At 33.1% G+C, this 20672-nt stretch overlaps 1 protein-coding gene across 3 annotated transcripts; it reads left to right on the plus strand.

Annotated features, from left to right (window-relative positions):
• Window positions 1–12070: 12070 nt before the first annotated feature.
• LOC109818221 (serine/threonine protein phosphatase 2A 57 kDa regulatory subunit B' kappa isoform) lies at window positions 12071–16420 on the plus strand. Of its 3 annotated transcripts, none has more exons than XM_020383651.3 (3): window positions 12071–12366; window positions 13544–14709; window positions 15674–16092. In XM_020383651.3, exons 2-3 carry the CDS (start codon window positions 13549–13551, stop codon window positions 16025–16027), a joined length of 1515 nt encoding a protein of 504 aa, XP_020239240.1. In that variant the 5' UTR covers window positions 12071–12366; window positions 13544–13548; the 3' UTR covers window positions 16028–16092. The 3 variants fall into 3 exon arrangements, with proteins under 3 accessions (XP_020239240.1, XP_020239241.1, XP_082932963.1); XM_020383652.3 differs by lacking the exon at window positions 12071–12366 and adding an exon at window positions 12461–12611 and having other exon boundaries at window positions 15674–16420; XM_083076837.1 differs by lacking the exon at window positions 12071–12366 and adding an exon at window positions 12626–12750 and having other exon boundaries at window positions 15674–16420.
• Window positions 16421–20672: the final 4252 nt, after the last annotated feature.

Genomic DNA, 20672 nt, shown 5'->3' on the forward strand with positions numbered 1-20672 from the left:
ATTAAAATTATAAGTTTAAGAAATCATCTATTGACTTAACAGTACTTTTTCTCTCCTGGTATATATATATATATTTCAAGGAAAAAAGATAAACTTCCTAAAGACTTCACATACTATATAAGTAAGAAATAAGAAAAATCAACTGTTCCTAAAACCATTTAATTTATAAGGACTAGTAGTGTCGAGACATTTTGTGCCTTTATATTCTATTTAAGAAAGTTATTTAAAAATTACAAATGTTTGTGGTGTTGTGTTTGGTCCTTAAATTTTAAGGTCTCAAGCTTAAGACTTATGTTTATAAATGAAGTTAATTTTTAATATTAATTTTTATTATTTAAACATTAAAGGATAAACTCATCTAAAAATTTATACACAAATCAAGTTATTGTCTTCATATATACTAGCTTAAAAAAGGCAATTCATGTCTCATGTATTAAAGTAATTTGTTAAAGATATGAACAATTTTTAAGTAGTAGTTATAGTTATAAGAATAATTTTGAGCAATTTTGCAAAATAAAAAAAAGAAAATTAAATAAAAAAATTGTTGAAAAAGTAGTTTAAGAATTAGTTACGAGACAAAATTGTCCAAATATAATAAATCCAAAGTGAATCTCCTTTATAATTAAAATTAGACTTGAACTCACCCGTTGCACGATTTATCGAAATTTATAATTTTTCTTATATTTATATCAAAATTTAGTAATATTATAATAATAATTATTTTTTATATTTCAATTCTTTAGTCTATTAATTAATTAATTAATTAATTAAAATTACTTTTAAATGAATAATATTAACTGATATTAAACTATTTCTATTTGTCGGCGTATTTTTGTCAACTAAACCTTAAACTATTATAATTAAAATTTCTATTTTAATTAAAAGTTGTGCATATAAATTTACAAACTTACTTTATATATATATATATATATATATTTTTTTTTTTTTCATATCAGTTAATATATATATATATATATATATATTATTTAATTTTCTTAATTAATTAAGATAACGTAGATCATCGATTAAATTATGTCACTATTTTATATAAAGCACATATAAAATTATAGTTTTATTTCAATCAAATTTTTTATAAAATATAATTATGATATTATAATTTATTACAATTCATATTAAGAAACTAATAATTTGATTTTATATTTAGTTGATAGTTGCATATCTTAAATAACATATTAATTCATAATCAAAAGATATAATTTGATTAAAATGATAGTTATAAAAAATAATAAATGATATGTAATTATTATTTATTAATTTATTATGAAATATAAAGGTGTCTATATACATATATAATGATAGATATTTTAGGTAAAGTTATGTCAAACACTCAATTAGCTTTCCATGACAATTAAATAGTTATTTTAGGTTAAATAATATATAATTTAATAGACATTCATGTTAGGCATGACAATCTAACCCGCTTTCGTGGGTACCCGTCCGAACCCGTCTCGATTTGGAAGGGGAAAAGCTGTGTTTATCGGGCTTAGATTTGAGTTCGGGTTTTTTCCAATTGATAAAATCGACGGCGGGGGCGGGGACAAGGATGTTAATACCCGCCCCGCCCCCGCCCCTGCCCCACTTAATAATATAATTAAAAATTTATATATATATATATATATATATATATATATATATATATAAAAACCAAAATTTGAAATATTTATATGTAAAAATTTATATTATTTTATTTTTCTTTAATTTTTCTTAAAATTTGTTCATATTTACTTAAAAGAAAAAAAAAGAAAAAAGGTAGGAGCGGGGGCAGGGGCGGGGCAGGGAAACCCAAACCCTGCCGGAGACGGGGATGACTACCCAAATTTTACCCCAGCGGGTATCGGGGCGGGGCGATTTAAATTTGTTGGGACAGGAGTGGGGAACATAAAACTCGCCCTCGCCCCGCTGCCATGCCTACATGTTAGAAACGCTAGCTGGGAGCTTTATTGCCTCAAGCATGACATTTAGGCGGATGGCCAAATGTGATAAGACCATTGAATCGAGGAGATGATGACGCATTTAACACCTTTCCATGATAATTAAATAGTTATTTTAGGTTAAATAATTTATAATTTAATTGTTACATATGATAATAGTATATCATTATGGCTATTTAAGAAATGACTTCTTTTGTCTGAATTAAGAATCCTTCTATTAACAAATGCTATCAAAGTAACACTTTTTCTTTATTTTTTTAAAAATTACAATTAGTTAGTATAAAAAAATATCAAATCATTATTTTGGTTTAGATAGTATATAATTTTATTAAAAAATTATAGAATTTTATCATAATTAATTAGGATTCATTATGGATTTAATATCAGTTTAAACATATAACTGCTAATTTTTGCAATTAATTTCAACAAAGTGTGATTTTATGTTTAAAGATGAAAAAAGTAGTTGGAATTCGTAGAGAATATGTAAAATGAAAAATTAAGGTAATAAAAAAAAGTTAAAATTCAAACATGAGACTGCCATATTGGAACGGGCCGTTCCAAACTACTAAAACGAGACTGATTTTGTAGTTCCGAAATGGCCGTTCTCAAACTGGAACGGGCCGTTCCAAAATACAAAAATTGTCTACAATTTTTAGATGGGAACGGGGCGTTTCCAAATTGGAACGGGGTGTTCCAAATCACCAAAAATGCCTATAACCCTAATTGAGAACGGGTCGTTCCAGATATGGCCGTTGTGGGTTAAGTGCAAACCCAGAACAGACCATTCTGGTTTGAGAATAGGTCGTTATGGATGTAAACCTTACACATGCCGTCAGAGTCCAGAATGGGCCGTTCTGGATTTGGAACGGGCTGTTCCGGCAAAGCTTGATGCCTATAAATTGAGCTCTCTACCACTCCCAAAAAGACACACCTCTCATTTTCTGATTTCTTTTCTTCTGCTCTCTCTTCTTTCCCTCTACTTTTTGCTTTAGACCGAGGGGAACCCAGCTATGGAGACCAACCAGATCTTGTGTAGGTTCAGCTTCTACATATCAAGGTATGGAGGAAAAGGGAATTATTTATGTGTAGAGTTACATGAGGAAATTGGGTAGAGGAGGGATCCCGTAGGATTAGGGGTAATTTTATAATTATTTCTGTTTGAGAAATTGATGATCCCATTAGACTGTATATGTATTGAGGATTAGAAATATATATTTAATTTGTAAGAATGATGATCTGGGAGAGAGAACGAAATTGTAAAAAAGTGCCTGTGAGTTAGGTTTTAGAATAATTGGGGATTTTACCGTTTATGTTAAGATTGTATTAAATTGGTAATTTCATTGATTATTATATTAATTTATGAATGTTATTCTTATATTACTTGTTAAGAATTGATGATCTAGATGTGAATTGATTAGGGGGGTGTGTAAACCCTTATTTTGTTGGACTTATCTGTTGTGTATGTGATATGGAATTGTGTATGTGATATGAATTTGAGTTATGAAATGAGATGTGTGGAATGTGAATGAGATGTGGTTGTGGATCCTCATACTGATGACCAGGGGTGAGCACGACCCTAGACTGTTGAAAGGGTAGCGTGACCTTGGCACAGTGTTATGTCAGGGGTGAGCACGGCCCTAGGCTACTAAAAGGGTAGCATGACCTTGACACAGTGTGATGTCAGGGGTGAGCACGACCCTAGGCTAAAGGGTAGCGTGACCTTGACATAGTAAGATTTGTGATGATTGTGATTGTGATGTGATTGTGGTTCCTCACACATATGACTAGGGATGAGACGAACCTTGAGTAAGTGATGCTACAAGAACGAGTGTACCCCTGGCATGGTGTGGGATGAGTGAGGTAATTAATACGTATCACTTATGTCTAAGTGGCACGATCTTGAGGTGGTGTGACCATTGGCATAGTGTTAATTGCAAGATTTGTGATAGACTGATGTGATTGTGAAATCGTGATGTGAATATGATGCATGATTGATAGAATTAGAATGTATGGATATGCTTGTAAAGACTTCAATAATTGATGAGATTATGTTATATTTTTCCTTGTGTACTTTACATATAGATGTTATCTTTTCTCACCGTGCAATTGTGGATGTTTTAGGTGAGGAAGATCGAGCTATGAGTGACATCTAGAATGCCAACGATTGAATTGTGGGTATGCTCTGATATTGTGACATCGGGGTAGAGGATTTCTAGGACTATGGATTTTTATATGGATTTGGAGTTGTACTTATTACTTTAAAAACAATTTGTAAACTCTTACATTTTATTTTCCAATGTTCCCTTTTCAATCATTTTGGATATTGAAGAACATTTGTGAAGGTTTTTATGTGAACCCTTTTACCAATGTTGAAAAATGTATTTCCTTAATTTAATTACATTATTACGCTTTATGTTTTGGGGGTAGTAAGGGTGTCACATTTAGTGGTATCAGAGCAGGTCGATCCAATCGACCGTGAGTTATGTACTTATCATGATTCTATTGTGTACTCTGACAGTGTTTTGTTTGTTGTGTACTTTAATGATGCTTGTTTTGGATAATGATGATGATGATGATGATGATGTGATGGAAACTTGTTGGAGAATCCTGATTGATGTGAATCCTCTTCAAGTTCCTCCCTAGATCTTCGACTCCTTGATTCTTCCTAAGCTTTGCTAAGGTCTCCAATGGAGGAGGAGACCTTAGAACCACCACGGTTTGGTGGAGAACTCTCCCAAGAGACGCCACTCCTTGATGAAGAGATAAGTCTCTTCAATTCTCACCACACTCTTCTAGTGAAGGGATAAAATAATTGGATGAATATCAAAGAGGTTTAAGGACTTTTAGAAGAGAGAAATCTGAAAAATTCTTCAGAAAATAATTCTCAATATCTCAAAAAGTGTCTTACAATGAAAGGAAAACAAGTATATAGGAGCAGGAAGCTTGGAGAGCAAGCTAGCCTTAACCATGGTTCACTAGGAACCATGGTAAGGTCTAGCTAACCATCCATGGTCTAGAGGCTTGGAGAGCAAGCTACTCACTTAGCTTGCTTGGTAAGCAAGCTAAGGAGAAGCTTGTGCTTCAAGCTTCTAAGCTTGAGAGGAGACAAGCAATTCGGCCAATGTGAACACAAGCTAAGGTGGGCGGCTCTTTGGACTTTATTTTACTCCAACCGGTTTTGAAAATGTTGATTTGGTTTAGTTAGGTTCATCCAATGTGAATGGAACCTAGCTAAATCAAATCTATGAAAAATTAGGAGTAAAATGAGTCCAATATGTAAAAATTTGCCTATGCCCACCTCTAGACCCAATTGCTAGTAACACTCTCTAGCTTGCTAGTGACACTCTCTAGCTTGCTAATGTCACTCCCAATCCTACTACTAGAAAACTAAGAAAAGAATGTATTTCTAGATTAGGTTAAATGGAGTCAAAGTGTCCAAGTAACCTACCCTAGAAACAATATACAATAGCTAGTAAAGGAAATAGAGTGCCTCTCAAATACAAAGGCAAAAATATACCTATACAAGTATCTATTATATACAAAGTACAAGAAATCAACTATACAAGTATGTATAATGGAAACTCAAGAGACTAATAAGAGGAATCATAATCAATGCTCATGAGGAGCAAAGGTCTAAGAAGCACCTCCTCTGTAGAAGCCTCCTCTAGCTTCCTAACCATGGACCTAGTTAAAGGCCCAATGGTCTTCATGGGTGAGCTTCCTTGGATCAACCTTCACCCTTCTTGGTCTTACCTCTTCCAAAGGGATCCTTGGAGATTAGATTTCCATCATGATGTGTCCCTGGTGTTGTTAATGTTATGCTTACACTTATATTGTTTTCTCAGAATTTGGCTGAAAGACATGATATAGCTTAGTTGATGCTATTCATGATTGCTTATTTGTTTTGATACTTCTTGCTTACGTAAGAAGTAGTGGTTGAGTGGTATCGCTCGCGTTACGAGCATACGTGCCAGTAGTAGTGGACGAAGCCTTGTGCTAGCCAACTAGAAATTATTGGGACCTTAGATTTGGGAGAGACATTGGTTTGTCGAGAGCTTACGGTTAATGGAGTTTCTGGAATCTATAGTTGTAGCGATTGAATCCAAGGAGGTTGTATCTGAGAATTGGAGTTTTGGTATCCTTGATGAGAGATTGAAATGTTGGTAATTCCCTTGAGTGTTGGTGCTGGCATGTTAACCGTTTATGGTTTAGGTAGTATGTGAGTTTTATTTTCTAAGTCTGTTGTGCTAAATATGAGTTATTTTGGTTTAGGATTGTAGTGGGAAGCTTGAATATGAAGTTGAGGTGTGAGTTTGGAATGGTTGAGGTATTTGGTGGGATGTTAGTACACTATTGCTGTATGGTATATGGGATATTTTCACTGCAGTTTTTTTGTGCCAGTATGAGTATAGTATTGACAGAATTAGATTTTATGGTCTTCATGAAAGTTGTAACTTTGGATGTTATCTTTCCAATGGAACTAGAATAAGATAAAACAGAGGTCTAGAACTTCAGTTATAACTGCTTTGGTGATCAGAAGTCTAATTGTATGCGCTGAATATATTTGTTGTGGTTTTTGAATTTTTAGCTAAGAAGATGATCGTTTTAGAATCTTATATCTTCATCAGAGTTATAGCTTATTCTCTTAGTTTTCTTTTGTGATAGGTTTGGGATCATTTGGATGAGTACAATTCTCTATGTATCTTTTTCTTTGAGGGTTATTGAAGGGACATATATGCTATCATGATGTTTTTGAGTTATTAGGCAATGCAAGGATAAAACTGATTTGGTTATGATAGCCTAAGGCGTTGTCATATGGATTGAAAGGTTGTTTAAGGTTGTATGATGTTATATGGTTAAGTTGGTTCATGTACATGCTATATGGAGTAAACGGTGATTGATTCGTACATGCTTAGGGATGATATATATGAAGGTTTAAAATATGTATTCTAATATGATTTTATATGCATGTATGTAGATATGAGGATAGATGACCTTATGGATCAATTAGTGAATGTTTGTGTGTTTAGTGAGATTGACCTTAGGATGTGATATCATCATATTAGAGTTAAGTGTGAAGATATATCCAAGACAACTTTAGGTTAAGTTATCTAAGTATGATTTTTGATTGTATAAGATGAGTTTTCTAGGTTCTGTAATTTCTAGCAGAGGTATAACGTAGATCTACCTAAGGTAGAAGTTATGGTTAAGTGGGAGATACCAAAAGTTAGTTAGTGAGATTAAGAGTTTTCTTAGATTAGCTCATTGTTGTTGGATATTTATTGAGTAACTTTCTAAGATAGTATTACCTTTGAACAAATTGACTAAGAAGAGTGTTGTTTTTGTGTTAGATAGTAAGTGTGAGAGTAGTTCCCAAATTCTTAAGGAAAGATCGACTAGTGCACTAGTGTGAGCATTGGCCGATCTTAGTAAGCCTTTTGTGGTATAGATTGATGTTTCTAAGATAGGTTTGGGTGGAGTGTTGATGCAAGAAGGAAAGGTAGTAGCTTGTGATTCTAGGCAATTGAAAATTCATTAGAGGAATTACCTTACCTATGATTTTAAGTTAGCAGTTGTAATATTTAGAGACACTGCCTATATGATTCTAAGCTTGAGGTATTTATTGATCATTAGAGCCTTAGTTATCTGTTGACTGAAGGAGTTAAACTATGAGACAAAAGAGATAGTTTAAATTTCTGGAGGACTAATATTTCAAACTTAGTTGTTATCTGAGTAAAGCCATTATGGTGACCAATGTTTTGAGTAGGAAACCTCTACATCTATCCTCCCTTATGATTAGAGAGATGAATCTTTTTGGCTCAAATTAGAGATTTAAGTTTGGCTTATAAGGTTACCCTTAGTAGTGTGAGACTAAGTATGACTTGAGTAACGAATGGATTGTTGAAGGAAATTGGAGAAGCATAATTAGTTGATTCATTTTGGTGACAAGATATGAGGCTATAGGATAAGGTGATGGATAAGAGTTTGACTTGGGTGTAGATGGAGTGGTGAAATTAGAGATTTGATATGTATACCTAGTGAACTTACGCTTAGGTGCTTGATCTTTAGAGATGATCATAGAAGTAAAACCAATATTTGTGGCAGATGCCTTGATTATGATGACCTCTGATATATCATTTTTTTATGATTTAAAGGTTGGATTTGATTGAAGAATTTAAAGACTTATGCTTGGTGTGTGAGATTATCCTTAGGAGCATTGAATTGATTATGTTGAAAGTGACTAGTGAATTAATGGATGAGATTAGAGAAGCCTAGGAGTCAGATCCTTTCTTAGGGAATCAAGTGGAGAAGATTGGTAGAAGTATAGATAACCATTTCTGATTAGAAATCGACGTTGTTTTCAGGTGCAAGAACAAACTTGGGTGCTTAGTAACCTTGAATTAAGAAAGATGATTTTAGAGGAAGGACATAAGAGTACTCTCTTAACATTCATTTAGGAGCTACTGAGATGTATCGGGACCTTAGGAGGATGTATCAGAGTGGCGCAGCGGAAGCGTAATGGCCTAAGGTGAAAAGAGGAGTAGAGGAATTTGTATACTCGTGTTTAGTATGCTAGAAGTCTTTGGGACTTTGTAGCCTTTACACGTTCCATTTTGGAAGTGAGATGGTGTGTAGATAAACCTTGGTTGTAGGCTTGCCTAAGATGATTACAAAATTTGATTCTTTTTGGGTTATAGTGGTTAGACTTACCAAATTTACTTGCCTTACCCTCGTTGATAATAGATGTTCCTTAGTGAGATTGTTAGAGTTGTACATGAGTAAGGTAGTGAGGTTGTATGAGAATTTGAAAACAAGATGCGAGGAGCCTACCTATTTCTGTTTTAAAGTGAATTTCGAGGACGAAATTTCTTAAAGGAGGGGAGAATTCTAATAGTCCAATTTTCACAGATTGTTTGAGGGCCCAAAAGCCCAATAGGGGTAATTTAGTAGCTCAGAACGGGACGTTCCCAAATTGAAACGGGCCGTTCCAAACTACTAAAAAGAAGGTAATTTAGTAGCCCAGAACGGGCCGTTCCCATATTGGAACGGGTCGTTCTAAACTACTAAGACGAGAGTGATTTTGTAGTTCAGAACGGACCGTTTCCAAATTGGAACGGGCCATTCCAAAATACAAAAATTGTCTACAATTTTTAGATGGGAATGGGGCGTTCTCAAATTGGAACGGGGCGTTCCAAATCACCAAAAATGCCTATAACCCTAATTAAGAACGGGCGGTTCCAGATATGGCCGTTGTGGGTTAAGTGCAAACCCAGAACAGGCCGTTCTGGTTTGAGAACAGACCGTTTTGGATGTGAATTTTACACATGCCGTCAGAGTCCAGAACGGGCCGTTCCGGATTTGGAACGGGCCGTTCCGGCGAAGCTTGATGCCTATAAATTGAGCTCTCTACCACTCCCAAAAAGGCACACCTCTCATTTTCTGATTTCTTTTCTTCTGCTCTCTCTTCTTTCCCTTTACTTTCTGCTTCAGACCGAGGAGAACCCAGCTAGGGAGACCAACCAGATCTTGTGTAGGTTCAGCTTCTACATATCAAGGTACGGGGGAAAAGGGAATTATTTATGTGTAAAGTTACATGAGGAAATTGGGTAGAGGAGGGATCCCGTAGGATTAGGGATAATTTTATAATTATTTCTGTTTAAGAAATTGATGATCCCATTAGACTGTATATGTATTGAGGATTAGAAATATATATTTAATTTGTAAGAATGATGATCTGGGAGAGAGAATGAAATTGTAGAAAAGTGCCTGTGGGTTAAGTTTTAGGATAATTGGGGATTTTGCCATTTATGTTAAGATTGTATTAAATTGGTAATTCCATTGATTATTATATTAATTTATGAATGTTATTCTTATATTACTTGTTAAGAATTGATGATCTAGATGTGAATTGCTTGAGGGGTGTGTAAACCCTTATTTTGTTGGACTTATCTGTTGTGTATGTGATATGGAATTGTGTATGTGATATGAATTTGAGTTATGAAATGAGATGTGTGGAATGTGAATGAGATGTGGTTGTGGATCCTCATACTGATGACCAGGGGTGAGCACGACCCTAGACTGTTAAAAGGATAGCGTGACCTTGGCACAATGTTATGTCAGGGGTGAGCACGGCCCTAGGCTACTAAAAGGGTAGCATGACCTTGACACAGTGTGATGTCAGGGGTGAGCACGACCCTAGGTTAAAGGGTAGCGTGACCTTGACATAGTAAGATTTGTGATGATTGTGATTGTGATGTGATTGTGGTTCCTCACACATATGACCAGGGATGAGACGAATCTTGAGTAAGTGATGCTACAAGGACGAGCGTACCCCTGGCATGGTGTGGGATGAGTGAGACAATTAATACGTATCACTTATGTCTAGAGTGGCACGACCTTGAGGTGGCGTGACCATTGGCATAGTGTTAATTGCAAGATTTGTGATAGACTGATGTGATTGTGAAATCGTGATGTGAATATGATGCATGATTGATAGAATTAGAATGTATGGATATGCTTGTAAAGACTTCAATAATTGATGAGATTATGTTGTGTTTTTCCTTGTGTGCTTTAAATATAGATGTTATCTTTTTTGACCGTGCAATTATGGATGTTTTAGGTGAAGAAGATCCGGCTATGAGTGGCATCTAGAATGCTAACGATTGAATTGTGGGTATGCTCTGATATTGTGACATAAGGGCAGAGGATTTCTAGGACATGAATTTTTATATGGATTTGGAGTTGTACTTATTACTTTAAAAACAATTTGTAAACTCTTACATTTTATTTTCCAATGTTACCTTTTTAATCATTTTGGATATTAAAGAACATTTGTGAAGGTTTTTATGTAATCCTTTTTACCAGTGTTGAAAAATGTATTTCCTTAATTTAATTACATTATTACGCTTTATGTGTTGGGGTAGTAAGGGTGTCACAATTATGAATTTAATATCAATTAAAACATATAACTATCAAGTTTTGTAATTAATTTCAATAAAGTGTGATTTTATATTTAAAAATGAAAAAAATAGTTGGAATTCTTAGAGAATATGTAAAATGACAAGGTAATAAAAAAAATTATAAACAAATAAAAACTGGCAAAAGTGAATGTCAGAAATTGTGAATTTGAACTTGGTGATCTACCACATGAAAGTTTAACTGCAAAACAAAATGTTGAATTAGAAATTTTGTGACTAAATAAAAATCCAACACAAAATAGAATGAAATCAAAACAAAAAATATCACTTATTTAAATTAATCTTACCCAAGAAGACTACAACTCCAATTTCAGTGTCATTCCATATTGGAGAGTCATCATCGAGTGTTGTTAACGTTAAAATTGAGATAAGAATTTAATATACTAAAGTGATTGGGAGGAACAATTTGAAAGACATAATATCTAAATTTATGAGTAATCCAATAAAGAGATTCAGTTTAGTAAATTGAGTAAAAAAATTGATTAAATTTCAATTTGCTATATTATTAAATTTTTTTATCTTAAGTAAAAGAATATGTATTAGAAGAAATTACACCTACCTCTTTTTATAACAATCTGAAATGGAGGTGCAACTATTTCACGTACATGATGAAGAAGTGACCATCATGATTTTCTGTAAAGGAAGGTTGAATTGGATGCAATTATTGTGTGTATGTGATGGAAGTACAACCATTTGTTTTCGCTTCAATAAAGAATGATGACTATGAAATAGTAAAAGGGGCGAGTCGTCATAAACAGAGAAGAACTATGACTATAGAACTCCTTAATCTAAATATTTAGGATTTGTAAATATGAAGATATACAATTTTTTGTTATAGAGATATATATTAAAATAAGAGACATTCTAAAATGACATATAAATAATTTGTAGATATGAAGATATATTAAAATAAGAGAAATAATATAGAATGATACATAAATATTTTTATTACTATGATAACGTTTTAAAGATATTTTAAATTGACATATCGATGTAATACAAATAATTTTAATATTATAAATAGATGAGAACTCAAAATAAGATAATTTTCTTTATTATTAGCATAAATGTTATAGATACCACAAAATTTTTAAAAATAATATATATTACTATTATGTATGGGAGTTGGATTCAACGGTGACCGGAGTGATGTACCTAAGACTACAATTCTAAATAACATGTCGCATCGCTTGTTCTCTTCAATCGAGGAACTGATAGGGTCTCCCTCCCTCTATTCTCCAACTAAACCAAAAACAAATCTCACATTTTCCACGTCAAACTCTTTTCTTTCTTTTTTTTTTCTTCACCACCAAACCAAAAAACACGCTCTCTCTCTCTCTCTCTCTCTTAGGCTCCTTGTTCAATCTATGGAACTTTCATACTTCATTGACTAGTTCTCCCTCTCTTTGTCCAAGCATTTTTTTCAAACAAATCAGGTTGGTACTTTCTGCTTCTATCTAAATTACTGCGTTTATTTATTTATTTTTAAATTCGTAAATATGCTGATTTCTATGTTGTTTCGTGTTTGAGGGTGACTTTCGTTTTTTAAAAAGAAAATTGTCCGGTAATTATCGTATAGGGTACCAGGATTATGCAATGCTTTAGTGTTTGTTTCGATCTTGGTTTCTACAACCACTCTTGCTTCAGCTGCGAAGTTTTTGAGTTTTTGTATTTATTGACGGTTCGTTAATTCCTTGCTCGAAAAGGGTTGGTTTCGTTTTATTTTATTCCAAAACACTCTTCCAGATGAACTTCTTCTGGCTTTGAAAATAATGAAGCTCATCCTAATGTACTGAATTTTGCAATATCTCCTAGATCTGGTTAGAATTTGTTGCTGTTTATAGTTTTCAAAATATCCTGAGTGCATTCTATGAATTATTGTTGTTGTTATGACTGTCCTTAATTGCACTAACACACGCATACCTTGTGCCAAGAGTTGTGCTTCTCTATTGGTTTTTGTGTCTCTGTTTTTGGGTATTCAACGTTTTAAAATGTTCCGCGACCACAATTGGAGCTGCTCCGGCAGCACGTGTTGCACAATTTCTAGCATATCAAGGATTGTGACAAAACTGTCACTGCAACTGTGACTTTGATTTAAATCATTGGTTATATTTGTTGCAATCCATTTTTTATTATGGTCATGCGTGGAAATGAGCACTTTTGAAAGCTTCTCTACTAGAAAATACTCTTTATCTCTGATAGATAAGCTCCCAAAAACACTTGAGTTTCTCGACTAAAAATATTCTTTATCTTCAATAAATAAGCTTCCAAAAGCATTTCTAGCTTGTATCCAAATAGGCTCGCAGTAAACTTCTGAGGCATAGTAGATAGCACACTTGCGGTGGTTGTGTTTTAGTATTCTTTGTAGCACAGGATTTGTTCATTTTCTTTCATTGGGTTTTATGCTTTTGTGCTTGGGTTTAATCTCTAAATCGGTCTTTGTTGCACTCTCTGTAAGTCTCATACACAGGCTTTACTTTCCAGTTTTTGCTTTGTTGTTAAATGATTGCACAATTTTTGGGATGATTTTCTGGTTCATTTGGAGATGAACAAAAAGACTTCCTAGGATTTTAGCTGAGAGTGAAAAATTCGTGCTGGTGTTCTCTTTGCTAGGTACCATGTTGAAGCAAATTCTTAGCAAATTGCCTAAGAAGGTGCCAAAATCGGACACATCAGATTCAGTACAGAGTGATTCTGGGAGTCCTACTACTTTTGCAAATGTCTTTCAATGTACAACTGTTGGTGTTGCCATTTCAAGCAAATTAAATGCTGTGAAGCGGGTATCTTCAGTGGTATTTCCGGCAAGCTTGAATGCTGGAGTGGAAGCAGTTGACCCCCATATATCTTTCAAAGATGTTTCAAATAATCAGAAACAAAACCTGTTCATCAGTAAGTTGAATCTTTGCTGCAGAGTTTATGATCCTAGTCATCCTGATAAGAACTGCACAGAGCAAGATGTTAAACATCAAACATTGGTAGAGCTTGTTGATTTTGTTTCTTCTGGATCTGCAAAGTTCACAGAACCAGCAATAGCTGCAATGTGTAAAATGTGTGCAAGTAACTTGTTCAGGGTTTTTCCTCCTAAGTTTCGCACTAGTGCTACTTGTGGGGAAACAGAAGATGAAGAGCTTATGTTTGATCCTTCCTGGTCTAACCTCCACATTGTTTATGATCTTCTCCTTCAATTCATAAATTGTAATTCTCTTGATCTAAAGGTGGCAAAAATGCATATTGATCACTCGTTTATTGCAAGATTGCTAGACCTTTTTGACTCTGAGGATCCTAGAGAAAGAGATTGCTTGAAGGCAATTCTGCATAGAATCTATGGAAAATTCATGGTACACAGGCCTTTCATACGGAAATCTGTCAGCAATATCATCTACCGTTTTATTTTTGAGACTGAACGTCATAATGGAATTGCTGAGCTGTTGGAGATTTTTGGGAGTGTGATTTGTGGGTTTGCCTTGCCATTGAAGGAGGAGCACAAAATGTTTTTGTGTAGGGCTTTACTACCTTTACACAAACCTAAATCTGTTGGTATTTATCATCAGCAGTTAACATATTGTGTTGTACAGTTCATAGATAAGGATCCAACCCTGGCTAGCACTGTAATAATGGGACTATTGAAGTACTGGCCAGTAACAAATAGCCAAAAGGAGCTAATGTTCATAAGTGAGTTGGAAGAGGTTTTGGAAGTGACAATCATGGTTGAATTTCAGAAGATTATGGTCCCATTGTTTCGACGCATAGCTTGCTGTCTTAATAGCTATCATTACCAGGTAATTTTGCCTACTCTGCTCTTTTATCTGCATTTTTATATGTAACTGTAATGTAAGAGTAAACTTTTATGTCTTATTCTAAATTTTATACTACTTCAACAGCATGTTTCTTCCGCCTGATTCAGAGAACTTGTAATTATTAAGGAATTGGATGTTGAGTAGCAAATCCTTCCTTTCTGCTTTTCAGTACCATTATGCTTTCAATTCTTTACTCCGGCTCTTAAGAGATTAATTGGTTTTTTTTAATAAACTTGGATATAGACATTGGTATAGCCTTGGTATCATGCCATGAAATTTCTAGTTACATGGTTTTGGGGCTGGGATGAGAATGTTGTGTTGGATTTGGGCGCATATCAAGACAAGAAAAGATTAGGAATGAATGCATTAAATATAAAATTGAAATAGCTCCTATTGTAGAAAGAATCTCGCCTTAATGATTTGGACATGTGGGGAGGAAACATGTGGAAGCAAACTATATTAAAAAGGATTTATAAATCAATGGTGATATAAACATGATGTACAATACAACATTATGGTGTTGTTCGCTTGCTCAATGAAAGTACCAATTGTTAAGACTTAAGCATATGATGAGAGCACAACTTAAAAGACTAGTCCATTAGATGGGAGAACTTTAAGACTTAAGTACCACATTGAACTTCATATTCTATTCAATGATTCAATGTGGGATTCCTAACATTTCACTTTACTCCTAAAATGTGCCAACCCAATGGGAGAGTTATGTACAAGAGACTAAATTGTTGCATGGTTTCGTTGGTGATGTTTGTGAAGAAGAGGAGTGCTAGTAATACTCTCCAACACACTTCTTCTCTTTGTTTAATGAGCTCTCATGCATGATTTTATGCTTTTCAGTAAATTTTAACTAATATTAAAGGTGTTTAAATGAGTGTCATTAACATTTCACATAAAAAAATATTAATCTACTTAAATTCATATCTTTGTTCAGGTGGCTGAGCGAGCTCATTTGCTATGGAACAACGAGTACATCCTTGATGTTGTCAACCAAAACCGGCAGGTGATTCTGCCTCTTGTGTTCTCAGCACTTGTACATAACACCCAAAACCACTGGAATCGAACAGTGCTCAATCAGACTGAGAACATGAGGAAGATGCTGTCTCAGATGGACGAGGATCTGGTGCTTGCCTGCCAACGTAAGTTGGAGGAGGAAGGTTCAAGGTCAAGCGCCGCCGCCGAACGGCGACGAATTACATGGGAACGTCTGGAAGCTGCTGCCAATGTCCATAATGTAGCTGTAGGAGGTGATGTTCTAGCATCTCCAGCATGTACTGTGGCATGCTAGTTTGTTGAGTAATGTTGTCAATGTTCTAATTACTTAATGTCATCATGGTTCGTTCTTGAGTTTTACCATGTTTTTAACATGCGTTGCATTGCATTGCATTGCCAGTGGCATTAATCTTCTTGTGTGCCTTCAAAATTGTGTTGGGTTGGTTGTGTTTGTTGTGGTGTCGGTGTAGTCACGCGTGCAATTATTTGCGGGTACCCATAACATTACCTAATGACCTGGCTGGGCCCCACCTTAGTGCTTACCTTGGTTGAGTGGCATTGCAGCATGCAATACGTTGTACCTGAATGTGGTGTCATTGCTATACTCGTTGGTGATATACTATATTTGTGGATGTCTACGAAACCTTTAACCTTTGATATACCAAAAGTCCAAAATGAAATTTACGTATGTGTCCGCTCCTTTTAGGAAAGTTAGTAACGGTGCCCGCAAGATGCATCGGTAAGTTTCTTAAATCTTTGGTATTAATAATATGTAATAGTGTAATAAGCTTTGATGAACGTTTCTTAAATTTTGTTAATTTTTATTTATAACTAGTATGGCATGGTACCTGTGCTAATGCACGGGTTGTTTTATAAGTTATTTAATTATTATTATTATTATTATTATTATTATTATTATTATATATATATATATATACTTTATAATGATTTAATTAGTCTCCATAATGTGAAGTTAGTATATGTGAAAAGTGAAATATTTGCACTATTTTTTTTAACTATTTGTTAAGTTTTATGTATAACTAGTGTGGCATTTTACCCGTGCTAATGCACGGGTTGTTGTTTTATAAGTTATTTAATTATTAATATATATAAATGTTTTTGTAATAATTTAATTATTTTCTATAAAGTGAAGTTAGTATGTGAAAACCGAGTCTACAAAATTTGTGTATGTTATAAAATATAAAGATTTAAATGTAATTTTGGTTTTTCAAGTATTTTAATTATATAATTTTGATCTCATGAATTTTAATAGAGAAAATTAATTTATGTATTTCAATTGTACAGTTTTGATTCTTTTGTTAATTTTCTATTGTAAATTTAGTAAATTTTAATGACGTCGCATTGACGAATGAAGTAATAGGTATTGTGGTGCTAATGGATGATGTTAACATAATGTCATGACAAAACATATAGATGTCCGTGTGTAGTTGACGTGGTTGACGTAATGTAATGATGTAGTATGTGAAAAATAAAAGGAAAAAAAATGACAAAGTGTTATGTGAAATTTGAACCACTACATCCTTAACTTCAACATTTAACCATTAAATTATTGAATTTCTTACAGAATTGAAAGTGATAATATATACCTTAATTGGGAATCAAAACTGTACATATATTTATTACTACAATTAAATAAAAAAACATGCATTATGTCATGTTATATTTTATATATTATTAGTATTTATGATATTATTAATAGTATATTTATAGATAAACTAATAACTATAAAATAAAAATATATTTTTACATTAACAATTTTATTTACTACCACTAAATAAAAAATTATATATTATTACTATTAATAATATCATTGATAAATTAATGTCAATATAATTAATATATTAATAGATAAATTAGTAGTCTATATAACTATTTAATATAAAAAATAAAAATAAAATATTAGAAGAATACTAATTAAAAATATAATCTAATTTTTATGTTTTAATCACTAAAATTTATATTTATATCATATATTTTTATTTAATCTTATATATATTATCAATATTAACAATAAATTAATATTATTAATATATAATAATAATAATAATACTTTTTAATATTAATTTATTTAGCAATAATAGATATATGTTTTTAATACATGAATGAAAATTACAATATATAACTTAAATAGATTAACAATAATACAATTTAAAAATATTATTAAAAAAATAATGTTATAATATATTATATACTAATAATATTTTTAAAATTAATTTATCAACAATATCTCTCTCTCTCTCTCTCTCTCTATATATATATATATATATATATATATATATATATATATATATATATATATATATAAAATACATACACGTTTTTATTTAGTAGTGTTCTAATATGAAATCTTTCATAAAAAGACTTAGCAATTGCCCCGGTTCAAAGTATTCATTAAGCATAGCCTAATTTTTTCTAAGGCTTGGGAGTTCTTATATATGCACCAGGGTGATATTTTAGACATGAATCCCTTACTTTTTGTCATGATTTTACAAATTATGATGTATCTTTATTATCATTGATATTAGCCATTATTCCATAAATGGAGGGGGAGTTTCCTGTTATTCTTGTATCAAGTAAAAGGATCAACTTCTAACAGAGGGCTCAGTTAGAATTAGATTGAGATGTTAAGGGTGACTGATCGTGGGGGCACATATGGTACACAACCCTCTAGGTTCGAGTGACACAAGCACAAATAGTCTAACTGATTGAGCCACACTATTAATGAGAGGTTGGTATGACTCTTAATCCTTGAGGCTCGAGTGCCAAAGGCATAAAGAGTTTGAGTGATCAAAATATTCGATCGTTGTGAGACTAGTACGGTACACAACCCTATAAGGAACCCAAGGTTAGTTAGATTGAGTACAAGTTAACTAAACTATGGTCTACTTAACCATAGTTTACTTAACTTGTACCACAAACTAACCAAGCCAATGTATGGGTGTTTCCTCCATTGTATTTGTCACTTTTGAGATATTTGAATGATAATTGAGATTTTCTCTCAACGTCAAGAGTTAAGAGTTCCTCTCTTAGAGTGCAATTCCATAAGGACTCTTATCAAGGAACTTTCCTTGTGGTGAGTCACCTTTTAGCTCATCTCTCTCTTTGAGAGTGGTGCCAATCCATTCTTATTCCCCTCCACTTTTGTGTTATTCTTCAACCTAGCACCTCATGGATGAAGGATCTTGAGAGAGGTAGAAGTTTTAAAGAGAAGACATTTATTCTTTGAAGCTTGTTACATCACAAACTATGATCCAAAGAAAGTGAAATATTATACATGTACTCTTTTTTGATGATGGGACCTAGCATATTGATCCTGATGAACTTAGATTGGAGGCTAATAGGTATTTTCGCTCTATTTATTCACTTGATTGTTTGCCTTCATCTACTTCTTTTCTAGTTAGGTAGACATCACAACTTAGTGTTGATGGATGTAATTCTCTTTTTGTTCCTATTATGATGGATAAGGTTAAGAAAGCCATAATGGGAATGAGATTTTTATGGCTTCGAGGTCATATGAATTTCAACCTTTCTTTACAAATAGTATTGGCCTATAGTTATAGTGATCTTTGGAGGTTAATGAAGGATTCTTTGTAGAATGGCTATGCAAATTAGAGTCTTTTGGACACCGTGATTGTCCTTGTTCCTAAATTGGACGTTTGACTCATTTGAAGGAGTACTACTTTATCAATCTGTGTAATGTGGCTTATAAGGTGGTGTATAAGGTTCTGGTGGCTAGACTTAGGCATTTTTTTAATCTAAATTAATTGGACCTTTTTAGGGGAGTTTCATTGAAGGAAGAGATACCATTTATAATATTATCCTTGCTTAGGAAATTGTCCATTTTATTCATAATTTTAAGTCTAAATGGGATTTTATCTCTAAAAATTGATTTGGAGAAAGCTCATGATCGCCTTAGATGGGTTTTTCTTTGGGATACATTGAGAGAGTTTGGATTTCCTATTATCATTGTTTATCGTATCATGTGGGGTGTGACAGGTTCTAATCTTTTTGTTCTATAGAATGAATTGTGTTTAGACAACCTTAATCTTGCCAAGGGCCTAAGGTAAAAAGATCCACTATCTCTTTACCTATTGTTTTTTTCATAGAGAGGTTGGCTTTGAGGATTCATGAGTTAATTAATGATGCAAATATTTGGAGTTTTATTTCCCTTTCTCGTAGGACCCCTTTTATCTCATCTTTTATTTGCAAACAATATCCTATTGTTTTGTAAGGCTAATGGGAAACATGTTTGCATAGTGGAAGAAATCCTCACTAAGTTCAACATGGCTTATGGTCTTAGTATGAACCTTCAATAGTCTAAATTTATTAGCTTGTGTAAGGTGGATGAGACTACTTATTGCGGTTCAAAGAATATCCTTTGCATCAAGTGTTCAAGATCCTCGCAACTTACTATAGCAAGGCCTAAGAAGAGTGTCTTCACTCATATTGTGGAGAAGGTTTAAAGATGTATCTTCTCTTGCTCAAAATTGTAGTAAATTTGTTTCCTATATATTCATCTGAAAATAACCGTAAGGACAAGAATAGTGACTTTAAGTTTTAGAGAAATGAAAATAAAAGAAAAATATTTTTTAAGGATTAAATAAAAAGTTATTTATTTTATGAGGATCAAAAATAATATTTATACATTTTAGAAGGATTAAAATAAAGAAAAAAATTATAGGGACAAAAAACAAAACTCTAATTTTATAGGGATTAAAAACATGGGTTAAAAATACTTTTGGTCCTTCAAAAATCGACTTTATTTGATTTTAGTCCCTTAAAAAAATTTCCTTCATTTTAGTCCACAAAAAATTTCCTTCATTTTAGTACACCAAGTTTATATAATACCTATTTTTAATCCTTTTTTAAATACCGTTAACTATTTTTTGTTAAAATAGGTCACTTCAGCATGCAAATCA

Source organism: Cajanus cajan, chromosome 6 (assembly GCF_000230855.2).
Source record: "Cajanus cajan strain Asha chromosome 6, NIPB_CcT2T_4, whole genome shotgun sequence".
NCBI lineage: Eukaryota > Viridiplantae > Streptophyta > Magnoliopsida > Fabales > Fabaceae > Cajanus > Cajanus cajan.